General features: G+C 40.6%; 1 protein-coding gene across 1 annotated transcript in view; it reads left to right on the top strand.

Annotated features, from left to right (window-relative positions):
- The window catches only part of cntn6 (contactin 6), a gene marked incomplete at its 5' end in the record, with an annotated part of 37,395 nt that overhangs the window by 8,564 nt on the left and 3,828 nt on the right, over nt 1–25,003 (top strand). Inside the window, 15 exons of the mRNA XM_079460383.1 lie at nt 4,800–5,003; nt 5,718–5,820; nt 6,671–6,855; nt 7,708–7,850; nt 7,969–8,098; nt 8,755–8,905; nt 12,918–13,045; nt 13,703–13,875; nt 15,083–15,200; nt 15,576–15,734; nt 16,837–16,986; nt 18,214–18,284; nt 19,028–19,262; nt 20,115–20,230; nt 21,175–21,355. Of these exons, the coding sequence (XP_079316509.1) occupies nt 4,800–5,003; nt 5,718–5,820; nt 6,671–6,855; nt 7,708–7,850; nt 7,969–8,098; nt 8,755–8,905; nt 12,918–13,045; nt 13,703–13,875; nt 15,083–15,200; nt 15,576–15,734; nt 16,837–16,986; nt 18,214–18,284; nt 19,028–19,262; nt 20,115–20,230; nt 21,175–21,355 (2,247 nt within the window). The remainder of the gene's footprint in view (nt 1–4,799; nt 5,004–5,717; nt 5,821–6,670; nt 6,856–7,707; nt 7,851–7,968; nt 8,099–8,754; nt 8,906–12,917; nt 13,046–13,702; nt 13,876–15,082; nt 15,201–15,575; nt 15,735–16,836; nt 16,987–18,213; nt 18,285–19,027; nt 19,263–20,114; nt 20,231–21,174; nt 21,356–25,003) is intronic.

Here is a 25,003-nt window from a genome sequence, read left to right on the forward strand (position 1 = left end):
AGCAGGCTGTGCAGGAGGCCAGGGCGGAGCAGGCTGTGCAGGAGGCCAGGGCAGAGCCGTCCCCTCAAGGTGACCAGGCAGACCTGTCGGTTCAGGGGTATAGCGCGGATCCGATGGTTCAGGAACCGGCGTGGATTCGGCCGTCTTGTCCGGAGACACAGGCGTGGATTCGGCAGTCTTGTCCGGAGACACAGGCGTGGATTCGGCCGTCTTGTCCGGAGACACAGGCGTGGATTCGGCCGTCTTGTCCGGAGACACAGGCGTGGATTCGGCCGTCTTGTCCGGAGACACAGGCGTGGATTCGGCCGTCTTGTCCGGAGACACAGGCGTGGATTCGGCCGTCTTGTCCGGAGACACAGGCGTGGATTCGGCCGTCTTGTCCGGAGACACAGGCGTGGATTCGGCCGTCTTGTCCGGAGACACAGGCGTGGATTCGGCCGTCTTGTCCGGAGACACAGGCGTGGATTCGGCCGTCTTGTCCGGAGACACAGGCGTGGATTCGGCCGTCTTGTCCGGAGACACAGGCGTGGATTCGGCCGTCTTGTCCGGAGACACAGGCGTGGATTCGGCCATCTTGTGATGGTCTGACTGGGCGATGGTCATTTTGTCCCAGGGCTCAGATATGGCAGACGTGACGTGAACAGTCTCTGGCTGGGCAGACGTGGCGTGAGCAGTCTCTGGCTGAGCAGACGTGGCGTGAGCAGTCTCTGGCTGAGCAGACGTGGCGTGAGCAGTCTCTGGCTGAGCAGACGTGGCGTGAGCAGTCTCTGGCTGGGCAGACGTGGCGTGCGCAGGCTCTGGCTGGGCAGGACTGACGTGAAGCGCAGGCTCTGGCTGGGCAGGACTGACGTGAAGCGCAGGCTCTGGCTGGGCAGAACTGACGTGAAGCGCAGGCTCTGGCTGGGCAGGACTGACGTGAAGCGCAGGCTCTGGCTGGGCAGGACTGACGTGAAGCGCAGGCTCTGGCTGGGCAGGACTGACGTGAAGCGCAGGCTCTGGCTGGGCAGGACTGACGTGAAGCGCAGGCTCTGGCTGGGCAGGACTGACGTGAAGCTCTGGCTCTGGCTCGGCAGGACTGACGTGAAGCTCTGGCTCTGGCTCGGCAGGACTGACGTGAAGCTCTGGCTCTGGCTCGGCAGGACTGACGTGAAGCTCTGGCTCTGGCTCGGCAGGACTGACGTGAAGCTCTGGCTCTGGCTCGGCAGGACTGACGTGAAGCTCTGGCTCTGGCTCGGCAGGACTGACTTGAAGCTCTGGCTCTGGCTCGGCAGGACTGACGTGAAGCTCTGGCTCTGGCTCGGCAGGACTGACGTGAAACTCTGGCAGATCGACTCGGACTTGGGTTGACTCTGGCAGATCGACTCGGACTTGGGTTGACTCTGGCAGATCGACTCGGACTTGGGTTGACTCTGGCAGATCGACTCGGACTTGGGTTGACTCTGGCAGATCGACTCGGACTTGGGTTGACTCTGGCAGATCGACTCGGACTTGGGTTGACTCTGGCAGATCGACTCGGACTTGGGTTGACTCTGGCAGATCGACTCGGACTTGGGTTGACTCTGGCAGATCGACTCGGACTTGGGTTGACTCTGGCAGATCGACTCGGACTTGGGTTGACTCTGGCAGATCGACTCGGACTTGGGTTGACTCTGGCAGATCGACTCGGACTTGGGTTGACTCTGGCAGATCGACTCGGACTTGGGTTGACTCTGGCAGATCGACTCGGACTTGGGTTGACTCTGGCAGATCGACTCGGACTTGGGTTGACTCTGGCAGATCGACTCGGACTTGGGTTGACTCTGGCAGATCGACTCGGACTTGGGTTGACTCTGGCAGATCGACTCGGACTTGGGTTGACTCTGGCAGATCGACTCGGACTTGGGTTGACTCTGGCAGATCGACTCGGACTCCCCTTTCATGCAGGGGCTCTATGTTGGCAGCCATCTCGTGCAGTGTCTCTGGGCTGGTAGCCATCTCGTGCAGTGGCTCTGGGCTGGCGGCCATCTCGTGCAGTGGCTCTGGGCTGGCGGCCATCTCGTGCAGTGGCTCTGGGCTGGCGGCCATCTCGTGCAGTGGCTCTGGGCTGGCGGCCATCTCGTGCAGTGGCGCTGGGCTGGGGGATGCTGTGAGATTGTGGAACCCCTCATCCACAAAGCCCACAGTAAAGGACGAGCCGCTTAGCCGAAGGGCGAGGTCAATATATTGACATAAAGACCATTGAGGAGTGTTATCAGGCATAAGGTACTCCAACATGTCCTCAAGGCCATAACGGAACATGTCCTTTAATACCGCCTCTTTCTCGTCCACCCCATGGCAGAGCTCACAAAAGTCCGTAACATATTCCTCTATCGGGCGGTTACCTTGGCTGAGGCGGAAGAGACGGATGACAGGGTCCATGGTGTGTGTTGCTGCTGGATCTTGGGTGGCGAAGTCTTCTGTCATGAAACTGCTCCGAGACTTAGGGTGAGATCCAAATGCAGCTTTATTGGTGGGTAATCCAGAGGCGTAATCCAAATAACAGGCAGGGGTCATACACAGGTAGGCAGTTCAAACAAGGAAACCAACAACACAAAGAAACAAACAAAACAGGCAGGGACCAGAGGCAAAAGGGTAATCAGGGAACAAGGCAGGAAATCCAATAAACCAAAGACCAGGAACTAGGGAAACGCTCAGAAATGCAGTATAAAACAAACAAGACTTCGCAGTGAGTGAATAAGTGCACATGGTATATATAGAGTGAATGTGAATGATATGCAGGTGTGTGTGAAATCAGTGCTGATGAGTCCGGGTAGTGAGTTATGGGAAATGTAGTCTGTGAGTGAATGATAAGTTTGATGTGGAGTGCCCTCTGGTGGTTTTCAAGGGCACTCCAGCTGGTGACCGTTACAGCATTCTATTGTCTTTTTTTGCAACAAGCCACGTCCGGTGTAGACATGGTGTTAGCCACCTCTTAAAGTTCAGGGTACTTTCAAATTCCTGTGACTTAAGGAATGAATAACATCTTCTATGTTTCTATTCTATAAGTGATAGTTCAAAGATATTCTGTCATTGACAACTTGATATTTCAAACCTGTAATATTTCCAGAATATAAATATTCTCTCTACCTTGAAGAATATTGGTAACAATAGCGGTACCCATTCAATTATGATGTATGGGTACAAAACCAGTGCAAGTCAACAGGTAGCGCCGTTGCTCGGATACCAACATTCTTTAGAATATTCATTGTGTTCTACAGAAGAAAATCATACAGTATTACAGAATTTTCATTTTTGGGTTAACTATCCCTCTGGTATAGGTCGCTCATTGATCCTCCCATTCATATTTTTGTCTCAGGCCCAGGCAGTGAATTCACTGTAACCACTACCTACAGGAAATAACACCCCCTTTATCCATAAATAGTCTTGTTCATTGGCGTGCTCTGTCACAGGGTTTTCAGATTATGGTGGCTGTGAATTCTCTGTTCCTGAGAGACCACAAGCCTTAAGCACACTGCCCAGCAATGATGAGAGGTCCCTCACCTTGTCACTGCACCATTTATGATGGTTTTAATTCACCTTTCTGTATCCCGGAGCCAAATGGGACTTTTTTCTCTTTGCTGTGGAAAAGATGGACTCTGTGATATGCTTTGAACATTAAACAGCCCTTATCAATCCACATTTCGACCACTCTAACCTCTCTCTCTAATCTGTGATAAACGCTTAATTTCATCCTTTAATACTTGATTTCATACCGCCAGTGGAGACGTGTGCCGTGTCTGTCTTGATGTCTTATTAGGAAAGAATGAGAATTGACATGAATTGATATCAGAACATGAGGAAGAAAGTTGTTTGAAGACGGTTAAGACAAGACGGTAAAGGAATGTGTACAATACTTTATATTATAACAAAAATTCAGTAACAATAAAAATCATAGGAGGTCGCAGGTTAACTGGTATTGCATTTTTCAATGTGAAATGACTTGCTTTTTTCGTTTAGTTAATATGTAATATCTTCAGCAAATGGAGTTTTATTGCATTTATTTCATTGAAACGTTATTGTAATGCAACAGTGTTTATTTAGTTGTACTGCACATTTAATATGGTTTTTGCATTAATAATAGGACGTGTAGCTTAAGCTGAACACACAACATTTATTATACTTAGTATATTTGTTTCACATGCTACCTTTTAAATTGTTATCCTTGTTGTTTATTAGCGATTACAGAAAGTAAATGCAGAGTTTTATAAATTGTTGTTTGTAGTGCCGGTGAATGCACATGCATTTGAAGCCTTGGAATGGACCAATATTAGTTTTCACTAACAGTATCTCGACTAACTGTCAAAACCTGAACTGTATTGCTATAACCTTGTTACGTACAGTCTTTTTCCCACAGCTGTGTTTTAACAAGCTAAGAAATTATTCATCGAAATTTCCCCTGTGAATGGCGAATTTAATATAAAAAATTTAAATCGTATTCTGCCTCAAAGAATTAAGTTGTGTTTCTAAGGATCCCAAGCATATTCCAACAGGATGTATATTGTCAAAGCCTATGTGCAATTTCACAGAGAATTTTTGTCAGAGAAACAATTTAATCTGTCCTCAAAGGGTTGCCTTTATTGGTCTGGAGATGCAATTGATGTTTCATGCACTAAAAAAATGGAAGAATCTGTTAAGAAATGAGTTTATATTAAAATCAGTTACTTTTGACTTTACACTTGTTGAATCTGATTTGTGTTTCCGGCTGCTATTGGCAGTAGAGATTTTGCACATTTACATTAACAACGTTTGTTAACTTAAAGTTTGATCCTTGTTCTCCTCAGAAATCAGATACTCTTGGATATTTAATGGCCGTCCCAGTGTTGTCGTTGGGGACAACCGACGCTTCGTGTCTCAGAGGACTGGAAACTTGTATATTGCAAAGGTGGAGACATCAGACGTGGGCAACTACACATGCGTGGTGAAGAACATGATGACCAACACAACCGTCTACAGCTCTCCAACTCCAGTAGTGCTACGTCGGGATGGTGAGGGACATTTATTGGCAAACTCTAGTAGCCTAGCAAGAAGTTGGCTAGCCTGGAGGAACGGCTAGCAGTGATGAATCACTAGATTTGTGCGTGACTGCATTTGTTTTGTGTCTTCATAGCCTCTGAGCTGTGCTCAGCCAACTCTCTCTGCTTGTGGGTGAGAGAGAGAGAGAATCTATACACACACACACACACACCCCAGAGGCTGAACTTCACCAATCTTTAATGTCTGTTTAATATTCATTCACAAGGTTTATAAAGTAGGACGGAGAGGTTTTGAATGTTTTGGTATTTAATATTTGTGTCCATGAATATGTTGTCCCCTAAGAACATTTCTGTACTTTTTTTCATCAAGTTTGATGTAAGTTACTTGTCATGCTGCGTGTAAATGCTGTGTTGTGGGGTCTTTTTATAAAATTTTCTTTTTGAATTATATGATTCGTTTGAGTGAAAAAAAACTGTCACCTGTATATGAAATGTTCATATTTTTATATTTCTTTCTTGTTTTGATGATAGCACAAGTTTGTTTTAGACTTTACAAGTCGTATTTCTTCTTCATTTTATGACGGTTTTCTTTATTAGTTTTTTCTAAATCTTAAAACTTGTTTGATGTGATCTCAAATTCTTGGATTCCACTGCATTAGGCCAGTTTTAATTGAATTGAAGTGCATTGATCTTACCCTAAATTCCTTGTTTATCCTCATTTTACAGCTGTGATGGGGGAATACGAGCCAAAGATTGAAGTCCAGTTTGAAAAATCTTTCCACGTTGCCAAAGGATCATCCGTTCGACTGGAGTGTTTCGCTTTAGGAAAGTAGGTCTCCACTTTACAAGCAGATGGACTGGTTGCCTCCAGAGGTTTTCTTTGGCTAACTGGGGAATGCCACATATGGCACATAGTACATCTTAGCAGTTTATTGAAGAGAAATGTTGAAGAAAAATACAGGTTGCTTTAGTCTTCGGGACGTGTTAGGAAATATATGGATCGGGCAGTTTATTTTGTTTTTTCACGAACATCTGAAGACTGATTCAGGGGTTGGGTAAGGTTTTGGCCTTGTATGGTCCACAGGTGACGTGCTCAGGGATGCTGGGATACAGGAGGGCTATCAAGTATTGTACGGCCAAGCAGTCTGAAAAAATGTTTTGGTGCCATTTGAATATCAAAAGTCAAAAGTGTAGAATGGTTGTGCCCCACTTTGAACTTTACATTTTAACACACAATGTAATTTTCCAGCGCTTGCTTTTCTCGCGTTGCATTGTTAGTCCTGGTCATTGTAATCCCAGACAACGTGATTTTAACAACTACGACATTGCTAGTCCTCAAACAACAATCACAAAGCTTATTGAGTTCATAAAAGCCTCCCTACCCATGTCAATATCATGCTGTAGCTCGACTGTCACAATATACAGTAGAGCTGAAAATGCAAGGTCATGGGTTCTAAAAATGTAAAAAGTCGCTTTGGATAAAAGCAGCTGTCAAATGCATGAATGCCACTCGAAACCAATTTTGCTAAACGTGCATTTCACCAGCGGCCTAACTCATTTTACACTTTTATCTGAAAATATATATTTTTTATGCATTTTACTTGGTAATTCATGTTTAGCTCACATAGATTTTTGTGCAGTTTGATGCTAACAGGGTCTCTTTTCTTGGCTGTTCTCAGTCCGGTGCCTTCAATCTCTTGGAGGAGAGCAGATGGAAGCCCCTTTCCTGGAAAGATGAAGATAAATCACTCAAATGGGGTTCTAGAGATTCCATATTTCCGTCCGGAGGACGCTGGACTTTATGAATGTGTGGCCGAAAATGCAAAAGGACGCAGTGTTGCAAAAGGACGTCTTGAATTTCAAAGTAAATAAAATCTAAACTGAAGTGCATGGACACATTTTTAGATGGTGCGTTTGACAAATAGGGTACAAATTGGTCCCATTACTGAAATGAAAAATAACATTTCTTAAAAGTGACACCTAAAACGTAATATCTCTATTTACAGAATGCTGGAAAGACCAGCAAATTATCCAACAATCTTAACATAAAATTGAAGTAAACATTTTATTATAATGATAAACATTCATTGCTAGAAAATAACACAATGACACAAATCATGCTTTTAAATTGTTTATATGTTGGCTTAAATGGCACAACTCACATAAAATGAATAGGAAATACGCTTATATGATATTCAGTTTGGCCCCCTGAAGCGAAAGGTTAAACATCTTTCACTGACCATTTGATGAAGAGAAATAATTTTTTACCCTTTCCGTGAAAAGTGCAGTGCATTTCTTATCTCGCCCATCCATGCATTATTTTGTCGGCTGTCACCTTTACCGCATGAGAATCAATAAGAGAAATTTAAATTTTTAATGAGTCGAATAACAGATCACACAGCAACCTGTGGTAAATAATAAATAATGAAAGAATAGATTTTATTGTCAATCTGCAGGGCTAAGACTAATTAGAATGGGTGTAGTAGGCGTTATTTAGCTGCACTGAAAGCCCAGAATATATGCACTGCGGGAGGGATCTTAGGACAGCAAGATTCATCTAGAATTAATGTGTGCCAAGTAACCTAATTCTTTTGTGGTATATAAAACACATTGTTTCATCATTGTTGCAATGCATTGCAGTTAGAAACATTGTGTTTGATAAAACAGTGTGCAGACCAGTGCATTCTGCATCAGGACATTTTTGCTGTTGTTACAGATGTGGAGCACCTGCAGTGGGCACAGACTCTATTTGATGCAAACAAGGCCATTGAGGCCGAACTTCACTGGGAATGTAAAGCTAATGGAAAACCTCAGCCGGTTTACAGATGGCTCAAGAATGGACAACCTTTAGTCCCCGAGGTGATACTGCTGAAATATATCTTATTCAACCACAGCATCTTCATAAAAAAGCTAAAGTAGTTATTTAAATGATAAAACCTTAAATGACAGTTGTCCTGACAGTTTTGTTTATGCGCAGGACAGAATTCATGTTGATGGTGGCAGGATAGCCATCTCTAACATAGACCTGATGGATTCTGGGATGTATCAGTGCTTGGCAGAGAATGAGAATGGGAACATATATGCCAGCGCGGAGCTCAAAGTTGTCGGTAAGCACCTTTCAATGTTATCCACGATGACTTACAGTAAAGAGTAACAAACTATATTAAATGCAAGTCCGGGAATTTGCAGGCAAATATAATGCAATATACTGTATATTAAATAATACAAACGTACATTTCCATATACTGGAATCAAGTGAAGAGTTCCTTTGCGAAACAGAAAAGATTTTTGTTTCAAAAATCATGTTTTATTGTGGATTCCAGTTAATATCAATCAAACTGAAAGTAATTTGTTTACTATTAAGTAATAGTTACACAATAGAAGACAATAAGAGATTGATAACATAATAACAAACACGATTTTTGAAAATAAAGAATGTATGTATTTTTCAATATATTGTAATATTAATAACGTATTATGCTATGCATTTTCACATATGTATTAAACGATTTAAAATAATGACACTCAATATGTCGGAAAATATGTTTTTTGCAGAGTTTGCCTTTTGTGATTTGCAGACCTGCGCAAATCGTGAAAATAATATTTCTATAAAATACATTCTATATTTTCTGCTCAAACACATTTTATCTCATTTTATTTTATTCTGATATATTGTAGGTGTTCACATAGATATTCATTGGCTAGATTTTGTCCTGTTGCACACTTCTAATCTTTTCAATTGAAAATGTATCTTGTCTCTCAGCCTCTCCTCCAGACTTCTCTAAAAACCCCTTGAAGAAGACCACACTGATCCACATAGGCGGAGAGGCCATCATCGAATGCCGACCGCATGCATCCCCTAGAGCTTCCTTCTCCTGGAGGAAAGGCAACGAGTTCCTGAAAGACGGCAAAAGGTACCGGGTCACCAGAGCGGTCACTAATGTAAAGTGTAAAATGAGCCTCTCTGACTCTATGCCCTCAGGTTTGTTTGCACTGCAGATGTGCAGCTTCAGGAGAGACACCGACAAGTTCTGATTTGTGTATGCGTTAACATGACAACTGTGTGTTTCCTGCATGCTGTCCTGCTCTGGGTCTCATTCAGAAACGAAATTATTAGCAAACAAAACCCATTATTTGCAAAATCACCTGCTGCCGCGCAACAATTTCTCATATTTTTATTCAAACATGTCTTGTGTTGTGTTCGTGCTGAGTTGTGGAGGCACAGATGTTACGCATTCAAAACCAACATTCTTTCCGATGGCACTTTTCACACAAGAGCGGGCGCCTGCTGGAACACTAATTAATATAGCGCTGCTTGTGATGCTTTCCTGTGGGGTTTCTATAGGACAGAACCATTCTAGCATGGCCGTGTCAGAACAGGTGGCAGGAGGGAAGAGTCTATGATCTCCGGTAATGGATGGGGACGGAGCGATAACCAATGGGATCTCGCTCTGTGCACTGTGGTCCATCTGGACCTGAGAGAGAACACACATGCCATGACTCACTGATGCTGCCCGGGGTCTCGGTGGAACGATGTGATTATTGGATGAGGGAGAAGGGAGCGAGGAGGGGGGATGAGTGGAAGTCGCAGTAAGCAGACTTGCTGAGGAAAAGGAAGTGAGATAAGAGGCGCGAGACTGTATTTCAGATACTGTCTTGCGGTGAGTTAGGTATCGGGATGGTTGAGATTCTGGCATACTGCTGACTACGTACTGTGAAGTATGTACTGCCTGCCGTGTGAAACTAGATGGTATGCAACAAAACACGTTTCAGATGATAGATTGTCGTCAAATGACCGTGGTGTTTGGTTCGCAAGTCTGAAATGAACACGGTCACTTTGCAGTTTTAACTTGTCAGATGGTCAAAAAGGTGAATTATGATTGATGTTGCTTTGGTTTATTTGTCACCTTGGAAATTAAAGGTCAAGTTAAGTGTATTGCAAGTTGTGTTTGGTATGTAGTGCATACTGTGCACTATACACATCATTGTATTTCATTGAACAAATTATGTAGTCAACAGGTGTAATATAAAATTCATACTGTTCCATATATAGACTTGTTTATATCTCGAGTTAGTTTATTTTTCTAAAGCCTCGTGTTTTCTTCTTTTGACTATAATATGATTTAAAAAAAAATTGAGAATATATCTTGAATACGTTTTGTTTTTCTAAGCCCAAATTGTGTTTTCTTGTTTTAACTATAATATGACTTAAATATAAACATTTATTTGTTTGCGAATATATATTTAGTTTAGTTTTAACCTTAATTGTGTTAATTGTTTAAACTACGATTTAAGTTTGGGAATATGTCTTCATTAGTTAAAACAATATGTAATAATAATACAATTTTAAATATATATTTTTAGAATGTATTTTGATTTAGTTATTTTCTAAGCCCAAACAATGTGATTTTAATATCAAAATCTTTATGTCTTGATTTAGTTAACTTTTTCTATAAGCACAAATTGTGTTTTTTTGTTTAACTAATACAATTTAAATATTAAAAAAAAAAAGTTTGCGCGTATATATCTTGATTTAGTTCCATTAGGCCTAAATTGTGTTTACTTGTTCTGACTATGATTTAAATGTAAACTTTTTTAAAGACAATATCTTGAATAATTTATTTTTAACAATAACACCATTTGAACAGGATTATGAATATATTTTGTAGAACTGGTCGGAATTTGGCTTCTCAGTTAAATTGACCTTGTTTTGGGCATGTTTATAATGTTTTATACTGTTAATTGTTTTTATAAGGTTATTTATAAGGTTACTATGATGAATATTTTGTGCAGTATTTCTATTACAGCTCCATACACTATGAACGTACACTGAAATGTACACCAAGGTCAGTTGTGAGATGCTGAGAAATGCACTCTGGGTAAATATGTGAGTGACGGTCATGCCAAGCATATGCTCTCAGCAATTACTCTGTTATTTGGGTTGAGGAGGTGCGAACGCAGGGCTGTCCATGTCAATCTTAAACTGCGTGCCCAAACTTCTGAGTTCAATTGGATATGTGTTGCACCCTCGGCGTAGTCCTCTCCACCAATCTCTAGACGTGCCCCAACACGAAGGGAGAAGCATCGATTAGTCATCGTATTCCACAGGGCAGTCAGGAAAGGAAGGATCAGAGACGGATTACAAAGCCATCATGTCTTGACGCAAATATAAATGTGGCTCTGTGTGGTCAGAAGTTTCATTCTGTAAGCAGATAGCCCTTCTTTTTTCCCTATTGGTTTTGCAGCCCATTGCCCACAGGTCATCTGGTCTGTGCGCGTATATCGCTCAGCATTTGATATTTTTGTCGATAAATCAAGAGTGAAGCGCTCGGTGCAAGGCATGTTCTCTCAGCCATGGTAAATACGTTTTATTTTAAAAAGCAGGGCTGAAATTGTTGCATTTCTTGGCTGGCGAGCCTGCTAAGCTCCTGTTTGATTTTTTCTGGGAGAAGGTCACAGCAGATCCAAACATCTCTGCATTATATATTTGCATTGCTGTGTTTGTTTATCACATCTTTCATTTCTTCCCCACGTTTTACAGATAGTGCTTTAGTAAGCTGTTGATGTACGTCAAAGAACACCGTATGCTTCTGAGAAATTGTATTTACTGCAAGAAGACACACGGACCTACCTAGACATTTTCTAAATGAGAGATAATGTCCTCTCCACCACTCAAAATAAACCTGGACATGGAGAGACATAACCAGCATAAACAAACTCCAAATATTTGCCCAGATAATACCGATTCTGTGATTGACCAACCAGAAGCAAGTATTCAGACATACAGTATGTAGTAAATCAGAGTAAAAATATATGGAGGGAAAATAATCCGGTTTGCTGTTTAGCATTTCAGTCAGACACTATCAGCACTAGCTAGCTCTACAATCAAACCTGCTCTCATTGCCTTTCTGGAAACGGCCTTTAATGTGTCGATAGTATCTTGCACATGTTGGATAATGATAAGGCCACTGGTAAGGATTCGATCCAGAATGATTCAGGCCCTCTATTACATTCCTGGCTTTAATATTGAAATGTTTACCCGGCAAATGTGGAGTTTTAATCTATCAGCCTCTCGTTGCCTGAAAGATTGACTGACCGTATCCTGTTGAAAATCTGGGCCACGTGATTGATGAATGTTTCCTCCTTTTAAATGATTTCTTTCTTTTTAGAAAAAAAACCATACGGAGACAAATACAGCGTAGCTACAATGTATTATTTCAGTCTGGAATGAGTTTGAACAGTTTGAAAAATACCATGGTATTACAATGTTCTCCTGGGTACTTTTTTGCAGTCTTTCATCGCATAGATGCAAATGTCAAATGCCTTAAAATGCCTAAAGTAGTTTATAGTATATAATGTGTACAATACATGATATCAGTTTTTTGTCCTGTCAGTCAAACCCACAAGATTAGCATTGCTAGTTTTGTGCTCTGTCAGATAAAGTAGGCGTTTTCAAACTTCACGATGTGAGGGACCCCCGGAATATGATGAGGATCCCCTTCCTTCCTAAAACACATGTTAATATATGTATATATTTTTTGTATTAAGAAACATTTAAGCTGTGTAAAATAAATACATAAATAAGTGTGATATTGTAAAGGCAACATATACAAGTAAAGCTAGATGTTTAAATCTGAAATATTTTCAAAGCCCAGTGAGTGAAATAAAAGAAACATAAGAGAGAAACACTCACTTTAAAGATAAAAATTAACAATTCTGGAAAGTATGCATGTGTCCAAATAAATGAAATAGTAATATTGTTCAGTAGACCTTTAAAGAAATAATGTCATACAGGTTTAGAATTACATGAATGTAATAATTATAATAGTTGAACTATCCCCTTAAAAGTAAACTAAGTAAAGTTTTATAAGTTGGGTTTCCTAATATGACAATTGCATTATACCAACCCATTTTTATTTACTTTAGGCGAACCATCCTCGAAGACGGCACCCTCATGATCACCAACGTTACCAAATCCGATGCGGGCAGGTACACATGCGTGGCCAAAAACCCTTTCGGTACATCCAGCAGTTCCGGCGCATTAGTGGTCAAAGGTAAAGCACCTTTCACATTTCACAAACAACTAATTTCTCTTGGTTCTAAGCGGATACCTCAAACTCGGATGGGAACCGATGGAAAAACGTGGGCAGCTCAAGCATGAAATTGATAATGAAATATATAGTTGTTTTATGTTCCTGCTGGTTTGACAGAGGTATAACTCATCCGGGCTTTTGTCATCTGTGAGTTATTGGTCAGCCCGCTGGTGTGAAGAAATCCTCAGGCGTCCACAGCACCAGGAGCAGATTTTCTCCACTTTTCCCTAGCTGTCACGTTCTGCATGTTTAAAAACAATGTGCTGTTGTAGCACTTTTTTATGATTTCCATCCTTAAGTAACTTATAGAGTGACATAATCATGTGTTTTGGACACTTGGGGTCTATTCAAATGCGGGGCTGTATTGATAAAAAAAAGTGCATTCAGTACACAACAAGGTCGTTTTTTAATGTGGTTTAAACGTCTTTGCTGGTTTAAGATGGTCTCCCAGCTCAACCAAGCAGGCATCAGCAAAAATTGTCCAAAACTCCACTAAAACCATTTACACAGACCAATTAAACAGTTTGACCGTCTAGGAGACCACCTAACCATCTCGTACCGGTTTCGCAAAAGTAGCTTGAGACGATCATAAAATCTCTTCTTCACCTTTTTTAACAGAACCAACCAGGATAACAGTCCCTCCATTGAGTATGGATGCCACAGTTGGGGAGAGCATCGTCCTGCCATGTGAAGTGTCTAAAGACTCCACTTTGCACCCTACATTCAAATGGTTCTTCAACAGGAAGCTCATCAATTTTAGCAGGCACGATCACTTCGGCATGATCGGAGGGGTGCGTTTCTGTTTTTTAATATATTGAAAGCTTCAAGCACTGTAATAATTTTTGCATTAACCTTGGATTCCTCTTCTAAAGCATTTGATTCGGTAAAGGAATGCCAGTGCAGAATTGAAAATTCTTACGTTACAAACTCCCCCTCCCTACCTTTACTCGGCGGTGAACTTGAGCACAAGGGCATTTGGCTGCTCTCTGAACATACAGACACAAATCTGTCTGATTACAGGATTTACGTTGCACTCTGTTTAACACACGGAGAACCTCAAATAGCTATACCCTCTCTCTGACTGCGTACCTCATCCATTGAGCTCTTTCAGGTTGCCAAGTATTTATTTGGAGAGAGCGATGATCAAATGCACAGATGATAGGTTCTGTGGCTAACGATAGAAGGATTGCTTGTCTAAGCTTGTTTAGAGGAACCTTATCTGAGCTGGGTAGCCAGTCAAATATGAGAGGCAGTCTGACCTTTGCTTCTCCATTGGCATTTGCTTCCTGATGTCTTTCAAACGTGTCCTACCTATAGACATGAAAACATATACGATTTCTGACTCTTGAGTATCTCTTACACAAGTTCTGTGTAAATGCAGCCAAGTGGTACCTGATATACAATTTCACATTTTCTTTCCTTCCTTCTTTCCTTTCTTTTTTTCTTACTTTCTTTCCTTCCTTCCTTCCTTTCTTTCTTTCTTTCTTTCTTCCTTTCTTTCGTTCTTACTTTCCTTCCTTTTTTCTTTCTTTCTTTCTTTCTCTCTCTCTCTCTTTCTTACTTTCTTTCTTACTTTCTTTCCTTCCTAACTTTCTTTCTCTCTTTCTTACTTTCCTCCTTTCTAACTTTCTTTCTTTTATTGATTCTTTTTGACTTTCTTTCTTAATTTCCTTTCTTTCTTTCATTTTTTCTTTCCTCCGTGTCAGATGTATCTTCTTTGAAAAAGACTCTATTTTCAGAAGAGATCTCATTAACATATTTTATCTACACAATCCCACATTCATTTGACACCTCCAAACCCATAATGTGTTTTAAGAAATCGTCTTCTTTTAGTTTCTCCCAAGCAATTTTCTGATACTTTTTTTCTGAAAATTAACCAAGATTTCCATGAGATCTCCAAAGTTACGAAAGCGCATTCTCTAAGCAACAACACTTTTTCTCTGATTCCACGTTATATTTACTTAAGTGTGTCTTTTCATAATACATTGTTTTCCGCAGGGATCCTCTGGTGATCTCATGATCAGAAATGTGCAGCTGAAGCACTCGGGAAAGTACGTCTGTATGGTGCATACAGTGGTGGACAGCGTCTCGGCTGCGGCGGATCTGATCGTCAGAGGTATGTGCCGCTCCAACCAATGAGGCGATCAGTATTCTACACTTTTCTGAGCATTTATCAAATATAAATTAAAAGCGTCTCACGCTTTGCCCCGCCATTTCTGTTTTATTCTGTTATTCTACTCTTGAAGTAATGACTACAGGAGTATCTGGAATCAATGCATTAATTCCCTGCTTCGTGCTCTTTCCAACCTTTTGTATTTCCATCATCATATTGAAGGATCTTTCTTCCTGGTTCTGAATATTAAGCGTGCAGCAGGTCTTGTGTCACATAGCAAGATTCTTGGTCACCTTGGTCGTCCTTTCTTCGATAAAGATACTCTGTATCGTTATTCAAGTTTGACTTATTTTTGTCTCCGGGGTGGTGGGTTGTCAGGGCCCCCTGGTGCTCCGGTGGGCGTGCTGGTGGGGGACATCACAGACAGGACTGCTAGGCTCTCGTGGGGCCCTGGACCTGACAACCACAGTCCCACTACGCTGTACATTGTGCAAGCCAGGACCCCGTTCTCTATCGGCTGGCAGGCGGTTAAAACTGGTACAGTAGTCAGCATGATGTTCTATTTTATTACACTAAAATACATGTTTTGCAGTGTCTCTATCTTTTAAGTGTAGAAAAGATGTTGTTCCTTACCTTTTGTGTACAATTTGGTAACACTTTATAATAAGTCATTTAATACAATTAGTTTATGCATTAGCTACTATTAATATTAATTCATGTTAATTTCAGCATTTACTTATCAAATGTCGTCACTATTAACATTAGTTAATGCACAATGAACTTTCATGAATAACTTTATTTACAGAATAGGATTAATGAAGGATTAATAAATGCTGAAAAACTATTTGTTCATTGTTAGCTAATGTTAACTAGTAGCACCTTACTGTAAAGTGTTACCTTGAAAGTAACTGGTTACCAGGAGCTGTCAAGATCCAAAAGTGGTCCATTTAGAAAATAAAAAAATTATGTATTTAAAATATAAACATATAATATCACAAGTAAATATAAAATATTATCGTATATATAAAAAATATAAACAATAATAAAAAGATGTAAACTTAAAACAAGCAAAATTATCTGTCAGTGGGGTAAAAAAAATAACTTTTCTCAATAAAGAGGTAAATCATAATATGAGTTAAATTTTAACCCCTGGCAGATATTTGTGCTTTTTTTAAACCTAAAATAAATTTTTATATTTTCAAAGATTTTATATCTTTGGTCACTTTCGTTGTCTAGTATACATTATACTAAATATTTAGGTAATAAGCAGATATATTTTTAGATTTATATTACAAAACGAGACAGAAAACTTAGAAGTAAGCTTTTTTTGTGTTGTACATTGCAATGACATCAGTTCGATTTTTTCGGTCATCTGTTTCTTTAAGAGCAGAATATTAAAATTGTTGAAGGAAAACAAACTGTTCATGTGCTTTTAACAGTGAGTCATTTTAAATGAGAGTGATTGCAAAGTCTTCTTTTAAATGCACTGCGAAAGACAATAAAGGAAATGAAGAATTGCTAAGATAAAAACCAAGTACATATAAAGAAGTAATTGCTGAATAATAATGTCAGGCTACCCGTAGTGAATTCACACAGACGGAAATTTACGTATGTTCTTTGCACATGTTTTTAATCCTAGTTCCTGACTCCGTGCCTGGACAGATGATTCATGCAACAGCGGTGGATCTGAATCCGTGGGTAGATTATGAATTTCGAGTCGTGGCTATAAACAGCGTGGGGGTGGGAGAGCCCAGCGTGCCGTCCAAACCCGTCCGCACCAAAGCTGCAGGTATGCCCCTTCCCTTCTGTTTCCATATCTATCATCTCTAATACATCAGGAAGGAGAAAAGTAATTTAATACCATAATTAGTTTAGATCATCAGGAGTGACACCTCGTGATAGAGTTCAGGCATGAGAAATAAACACTCGTCCATCCCGCGTTTTGGGGCATCACGCGATTTAGCGAATCATTTACAAACAATTAGGATCCAAATTGGGTGTGGAAATCAGACGGAGGTATGACGTTTTCATTAAATATTCTGAAACAGCAAGAAAATGGCTTTTCAGATGCATGGAAATTGAAGATTAGATGTTGTAAACCCAAGCCTGCAGCACTTAGATGCTGGACATCAGCAATCAGGAAATGCAGCGATCAATAATTCATGTCAACATCAATAAGAATTGAGAGTGGACTTCCACCCTGTTCTATGAGGCAATAGACCTTAAAAGTCTCTATTTTATTTTACCATGTACCATTCATGAATAAACGGTAACAGATTTTTCATGTGAAGACGACACACAAGGGGGTTTCTTTTGTTATTGGCCATTTTTGGTTACCTTAGGTGTGCATTTCCTTTTTGGATTCTCTTTTGGATTATGCACCTCTATTCTTTTCTTTTCTTTGAGACGTGCACTAAAGTATTTCTGTGTAATAGAATTGATAGCTTAGATATTTGCGATATGCAAGAGGTCTTTGGTTTTATTCTAAAGATACTTTAGAATGTAAAATTCTTAACATTCACCTGAATAAATGTTGAGATGTGGTGATATTATGATGTCTTTTTCGAGCCAGTTTGTAAACAAAATAAACAAATAACACTGCAAAATATGTACAATCATCTTTTTCAGAAAACTATACGGTTTAGGTCATTTTGCTTCTGTAGTTTTGATTTAAATGTTCAATGTGACATTTTTTTGGAGGCCCTATTGACAGAAATGCAATATACTGTAATAAACCTACCTATGTCTTAAGAGGTGTATAAACACCTGACATATGGAAACTTATTTTTGCAGTGTAGAAAATCTGTCTGCAAACTGGCTATACAGTAGGAAATTCATTTTTGGCAGTGACGTTGTCTCTTTAAAAGTGAACTTTATACCTATAGTTAGAAACACACACAAACCCAATAATAAATCAGTTTTTGCTTAACCCACATACAATTTACACCTCGTTCAGATGTAGGCATTCCTTGAAAATAAAACCTAGTTTCTATCTGCGGTCTGTTCTGTCTTCCAGATCCCGAAGTCGCTCCGGCGAATGTGAGCGGCGGGGGCGGCAGCCGAGGTGAACTTGTAATCGTTTGGGAGGTGAGCTCGCCGAGCACTTTTAACACGAAAGGAGACTTTTCAAATCACTCTTCCCTGTCATGAACAGGATTCTGCTGAAATTCTCCACGGTGGTGTGGTTTAAATTAGACAGGGTTTAATTAAAAGCCAGCGCTGTCATATCAACGTTTTTTTGCGCTCTGGTGGGATTTCTCCCTGTGCTGTGTAAATCATAATGAAGACACAGATATGAGACTGCTTTCATACAGCTAAATCTGGAACGACAATGTTTATCAATGGCTTACTTGTAATCTCACCGGCTGTCATGGCAGATATGCGCTGCGCTGTGTTTAAATACAGTATTACTTTCAAAAAAACTGAGAGCTTTTGAGTATGTGCAGGGGTTTCTTGACTGACACAGTAGTGCTTCAAGCTGTCAACTTTACTTACTTATTTTCATTTTATAGCTTATGTGGAGAACAATGTAAAAGTAGCAAAGAAAATCACTCGTCACTTGTCTTGTAAGACCATGACATGTCAATGATTTTGTTTTAATACAGTTTAAAACAGCGAGGCATGCATTACTTGTATTAATAGTAATACTTAAGAAAGTCTGTAACACTTATGATCAAACTTTGACGGTTTGTAATTTTGTTATAAATTATAAAAGGTTCGACCTGGAACCCCCGGAGTTTTGAATTGACCAGCACTATGTACATTTTCTTCAAAAAAAATGAAGTTGAACAAACTTACATTCGTTTTTAATTCTTGTTTTTTCCCCACAGCCTGTGTCCGAGGAGCTCCAAAATGGAGAAAAATTTGGCTACATTGTAGCATTCCGTCCGCTTGGCAGCACGACATGGAAACAGAGCATACTTGCTTCAGCCGACGCGTCACGATATGTTTATAAAAACGAAAGTTTACCTCCACTCACTCGCTTTGAAGGAAAAGTGGGCGTCTACAACAGCGTCGGAGAAGGACCATTTAGCCCAGCGGTCGTCGTATATTCAGCAGACGAAGGTTAACACACTTGTATTCTCACAAAAACGTATTATACTTAAGCATAGATCAAGTATATTTTTAGGTTAACTTTTATGTAGTATTATTATACTTGTAAGTGGAGATACATCGACCAATAATCTGTATCGGTAGATCAAAAAGCCAATAGGATTAGACAATATTAACCAATAGTTTAACAACAGCCAATAATCAGGGGGGCCGATATATCCTGTCAATCAAACAGTAAAATTCAATGAATTTGTGCTCTGTATATAGGAAATGTACAATTTTAATAGTCATAATATGAATAATAACATTCAGAAAGTTAAGAAATATTCTTTTAATCTTCAGAATTGGTAGTGGCCGATATCACTGGGAATAATCGGCCACAGGTATCGGTGGAGTATCGGAACATTTAAGTTTACAATTTCAATACTATTTTATTTAACTTTTTCGATTATAAAATGTATACTTTTATAGTTTTCAGAGAAATGCATTAAAGAAAACTTAAAGTATTCTCTATCTTATTCTTCAGTTCAACAGAAGTAAACCTATAACACATACTTTTTTATAATGGAATTGTGTTATTTGGAAAATTGTTCAAGGACATGTCATATACGAACAACAAATGTTGATGGTAGCACCACGCGTTTAATTAGACACCCACTACAGCTGTGTTGTTGGGCTTTGATTGTAATATCTTCATTTACACTCCTTTGTTTACATACAAGTGAGATAACAGCACAATTAGTTGATAGCAGGTGGTATTTTTAAACAACACAGACAAGCTGATGTCTGAAGCATCCTGTAAACTATCTGTCTCAAATCATCTGCTCTTACTTAACCACGTTGTTTTTGTGTTTCTCTGGACAGAACCTACTGTAGCCCCATCAAGAGTATGGGTCCGACCCCTCTCAGCGTCCGAAATCGAGGTGTTTTGGAAACCTATCCACCAAACCGACAGCAAAGGAAAGATAACGGGTTACGAGGTACATAAACACCATAAACGACGGGGTATTAAAAAAGATCTTAACTCACACCACGTCACCTCAATCAGACTCCGTGATGCAAGCGTCGCGCTGATGGCAGGCCGTGCAATTTCCTGCTCTGCGCCGAGAGTCCACGATCCCCCGGCCACATTTTTCACAATCTCATCTGCAGAATGAAGAGGTCTTCTCGCAGCTGGTTCTGTCTCCCGGGAAGCGCCGATACCAAGGCATTCTGGGCACTTATATAAATCACCTTTCAGATGTGTGGACATCATACATCAATTCCCCCTCGTGCAAACACTTCAGCTGCGAGGTCGTTTCTCAACGTGTGCGAACCCCACAGGATCCTGCCCGTTTCTCTCTTACCAACCCGAGCTAGCCTCCGCCAGAAATCTCAGGTCACTCGTAGTGAAACCTCAAAGTCGTTCGCAGTTTCGGGGTAGCGAAAAAGAACATATGAAAATCTGCAAAAGCTCGGAGTCCTTTGCTGATGTGTGCAGATGTTTATCAAACGCTGTAATAAAGAAAATCCCTAGTGACTTGAATTTACAGTACTGTGTTGCAACTTAATTCACAACCATAGATATCTGAAGGTTGCTTTTCATGTTTTTAGTAAAAACAATTACACTCACATGAGACTCCAGTCATATGAGACTCCAGTCACATGGCAAAGACTTGGTTATAAATATAAATTGGGTTGTTTGCAAATAGCGTAATGTGATTTGAAAAAATAAAAAAATCACCCGATCACCATTTCTGTCACACAAACATGTTACATCCTAAACGCATGCTGACAAAATGACCCGTCGTTCTATTTTAATGATATTTATGAGTAAACAACGAATGTTATTTTGAAATACTACAAAAAATGTCTTACTGTTTCTTCAAGAGGCTCTTTGTGGTTATGCTGCTGTTTAATGAGGTTTTTGTGTTTGGAGCAACAGGTGCAGTGGTTGGAGGACGGGTCCCCAGAGAGTGATGCTGAGAGAGTACGGGTCACAGAAACCTCGGTCAACATCACTGGTCTGAAAGGAAGCACGCCCTATCTGGTGTCAGTCAGAGCCCACAACAGTGCAGGCACGGGACCCCCCAGCGTCCCTGTCAGCATCACCACAAAAAAACCACGTGAGTCGTACATTTTTATTAATTTGTTAATATGTCTACATTGTTGAATGGAAATTAGATGTATATTTACTTGAGGTAAACAGGTGAACAAAAATGATAAAAAGCATTGGTGACCAATCACAATATCTCAAATGCACACTTGAAAAATCATTATTTTAGATGTAATGGTTATAATTGGAATTATATTGGAAGTTTAATGGAAACTACATCAGTCTTTGTTGGTCTCTACTGGAAAAGCGTAGGGTTCTTATGGTGGGATGCTGGTGGGAATCCTACTGGAATAAATGCTTAAAACACGCTAAAGGATTTTTGTAAAGGTTTCAAAAGTAAATGCGAATTCTTCATAATGGTATTTTAATGGAAACCATTGGAATTTCTGTAATGATTCTGTTGTTGTTTTTTCCAGCAGTATGGCTTTATACATTTATACATTATACAACCTAGAATCAGGATTTAAAAGCAAGCAAATATGTTATGTGTCCATTACCCAATGGGTTTTGACCACTGTACCACAATAATCGAAAATCAAACCATAATTAAAGGAAAACATTAGAGAAATCAGCATCAATAAAGGAAACTTCATTTGAAGCTTGTAAGTACATCTGGTGTCTTTTGAAAAGGCAGCAACCACTAAAACCACACCAATCCAAGAACAAATGTGAATCTGGGCTATATATAAAAACAGTTGAATGTACTCTTTAGAAGTATAGCAATTGATAATGTAACCACATACGTGTAGTAAGGTATGATCTTAAGGCTATAAAAGATTAACGTGGCCTCTGTTAATCTACCGTGGCTTAATAGGATCATTATCTGATGCCAATAATGAGGAACAAAATGTTGTATTTAAATGAGCCCGAGAATGATCAGATATACCATGACATTACTATAGAAAGAGTCCTTATGGCTATTTTCAGCTAATAGAACGAGCAAGCAATTAAAGCCTCTTAAACTCTTTAGCTTGACAATTTTCTTTTTTGTATTTGAGACGAACAATTGTTCTTTTTCTCTTTATACGCTATTCTCTGACACCACAGACCGCTGTTATGATCTAGTAGAGTTATCATGATAGCAGATATTGAAGACTCGGTGGGCTTGAAATCATTAAATAAATTGGGTCAAATTGCGATAGCTATCATCTTCAATTTTTTAACCGTGAACAAAAGAAAGCACAGAAGATTAGATAAGATTAGATTCAACTTTATTGTCATTACACATATACAAGTACAGTGTAACGAAATGTAGTTTAGGTCTAACCAGAAGTGCAATTAGCAAGTGCAGGATATACAGTTAGAATAAATACAGAATACAATATTGATAAAATATTATACAGTTATGAAAGACAGTAGGTATGTTCTATGAAAATATGACAGTAGGTATGTACTATGAACAATATATACAGATGACTATATACTATGAACATTAACACTATGAACATTAATGTACAGGTGGATATGAGCAGATAATAATTTAGACTAAACAATAGTGCAAGTGATTAAGTGTGCATAGATTATTGACATTAGCTGTTAAAGTTGCAATGCAAAAGGTGAGTTAATGCAGTTGTTGAAGTAACAGTGCAGTGGATGAGTTAATGCGGTTAATAAAGTTACGGTGCAGTATAAGAGTTAATAATAGGTTGCAGTCCAGAAGATGAGTTAATGCAGTTAATTAGGTTGCAGTGCAGTAGATTAGTTAATGCAGTTATTGAGGTTACAGTGCAATAGATGAGTAGATGCAGTTACTAGAGTTACAGTGCAATAGATGAGTAGATGCAGTTTATAGAGTTACAGTGCAGTAGATAAGTTAGTGCAGTTATGAAAGTGGTCCATTAGTGTGTAAACAGTCCAGTAGAGCAGATAACATGAAGTACTGGTGTGTACAGTTCAGTCATGCATGCAGCCCTGTAGTGCAATGTAAACAATGTTATAGCAGCTTGGAGTTCAAGGTAAGAGAGGTAGTGGAATCAGTGGGGGGCAGAGTTCAATAATGAAACAGCTCTGGGAAAAAAAGCTGTTTCTTAGTCTGCTGGTTCTTGTCCGGAGGCACCGGAAGCGCCTACCGGAAGGCAGGAGAGTAAACAGTCTATGAGCGGGGTGAGAGGAGTCCTTGAGAATGCTGCGAGCTAGACGCAGACAGCGTTTTTTCTGGATGTCCTCAATGGGAGAAAGTGTAGTCCCTGTGATGCGCTGGGCTGTTTTCACCACCCACTGCAGTGCCTTGCGCTCAGCAACAGAACAGATCCCATACCAGACTGTGACACAGTTGGTCAGGATGCTCTCTATCGTGCAGCGATAGAAGTTCACCAGGATAGTTGAAGACAGTTGGTTCTTCTTCAGTGTCCTCAGAAAGAAGAGACGCTGGTGAGCCTTCTTGACCAGGCATGAGGTGTTGGTGGTCCAGGATAGGTCCTCCGAAATATGAGTCCCCAGGAACTTAAAACTGGAAACACGTTCAACAGCCATCCCATTAATTTGGATGGGGTCGTGTGTGCCTCCTTTCGCCTTCCTGAAGTCCACGATGATATCCTTTGTCTTGGAGGTGTTAAGGAGCAGGTTGTTGTCTGAGCACCATGTGGCCAGGGGCCCGACCTCCTCCCTGTATGCAGTCTCATCGTTGTTGCTGATGAGACCAATCACCGTTGTATCGTCTACAAACTTGATGAAGGAGTTAGATCCGTTCACAGGCGTGCAGTCAAGTGTGAAAAGGGAGTAGAGAAAGGGGCTCAGTACGCAGCCCTGTGGTTCACCAGTGTTGAGGGTGGTGGTGGTGGAGCAGATGTGGCCTAACCTAACAAGCTGAGGCCTGTTCGTCAGGAAGTCCATAATCCAATTGCAGGTAGAGTTGTTAATGCCTAGGTTTCCAAGTTTGACGATTAGCTTGGAATGGATGACGGTATTGAAAGCAGAGCTGAAGTCTACAAACAACATGCGTGCGTAAGTGTCCTTATTGTCCAGATGTGTGAGCACAGAGTGCAGCGCCATGGACACTGCATCATCCGTGCTCCTATTTTTGCGATAGGCAAATTGGTATGGGTCCAGTGTGGGTGGTAGGGAGACCTTTAGGTGTGCCAGGACCAGCCGCTCAAACACTTCATAACAATGGGTGTGAGTGCTACAGGGCGGAAGTCGTTAAGGCATGTCGGGTTCGAATGTTTTGGGATGGGCACAATGGAGGTGGATTTAAGACATGCTGGAATCACTGCTTGGGCGAGAGACAGGTTGAAGATGTCCGTGAAGACCCCAGCGAGCTGCTCCGCACATGCCTTGAGTACACGACCAGGGATGCTGTCTGAGCCAGCAGCCTTGCGTGCGTTGATCCGGCTTAGTGCAGTGTGAACATCAGTGGTGTTAAGTGTGATGATTGGGTGGTCAGCAGAGGGTGTGAGCTTGGTAGCTGTTTCCTTATTTTCTCTCTCAAAGCGAGCATAAAAGTCATTAAGCTCGTTCAGGAAGACAGCATCTGTGGCTATGGGGGTGGAGTGTTTGGGTTTGTAGTCACTGATGGCCTGGATGGCCTGCCACATGCGTCGAGGGTCAGAATTAGAAAAATGCTCCTCTAGCTTCAGCTTGTAGCGGTGCTTGGCCTTTTTGATGCCCCTCTTCAGATTTGCCCTAGAAGTACTATAGGCCTGTGCATCATCCGAAGGCA

This window comes from Barbatula barbatula, assembly GCF_947034865.1.
Source record: "Barbatula barbatula genome assembly, chromosome: 7".
NCBI lineage: Eukaryota > Metazoa > Chordata > Actinopteri > Cypriniformes > Nemacheilidae > Barbatula > Barbatula barbatula.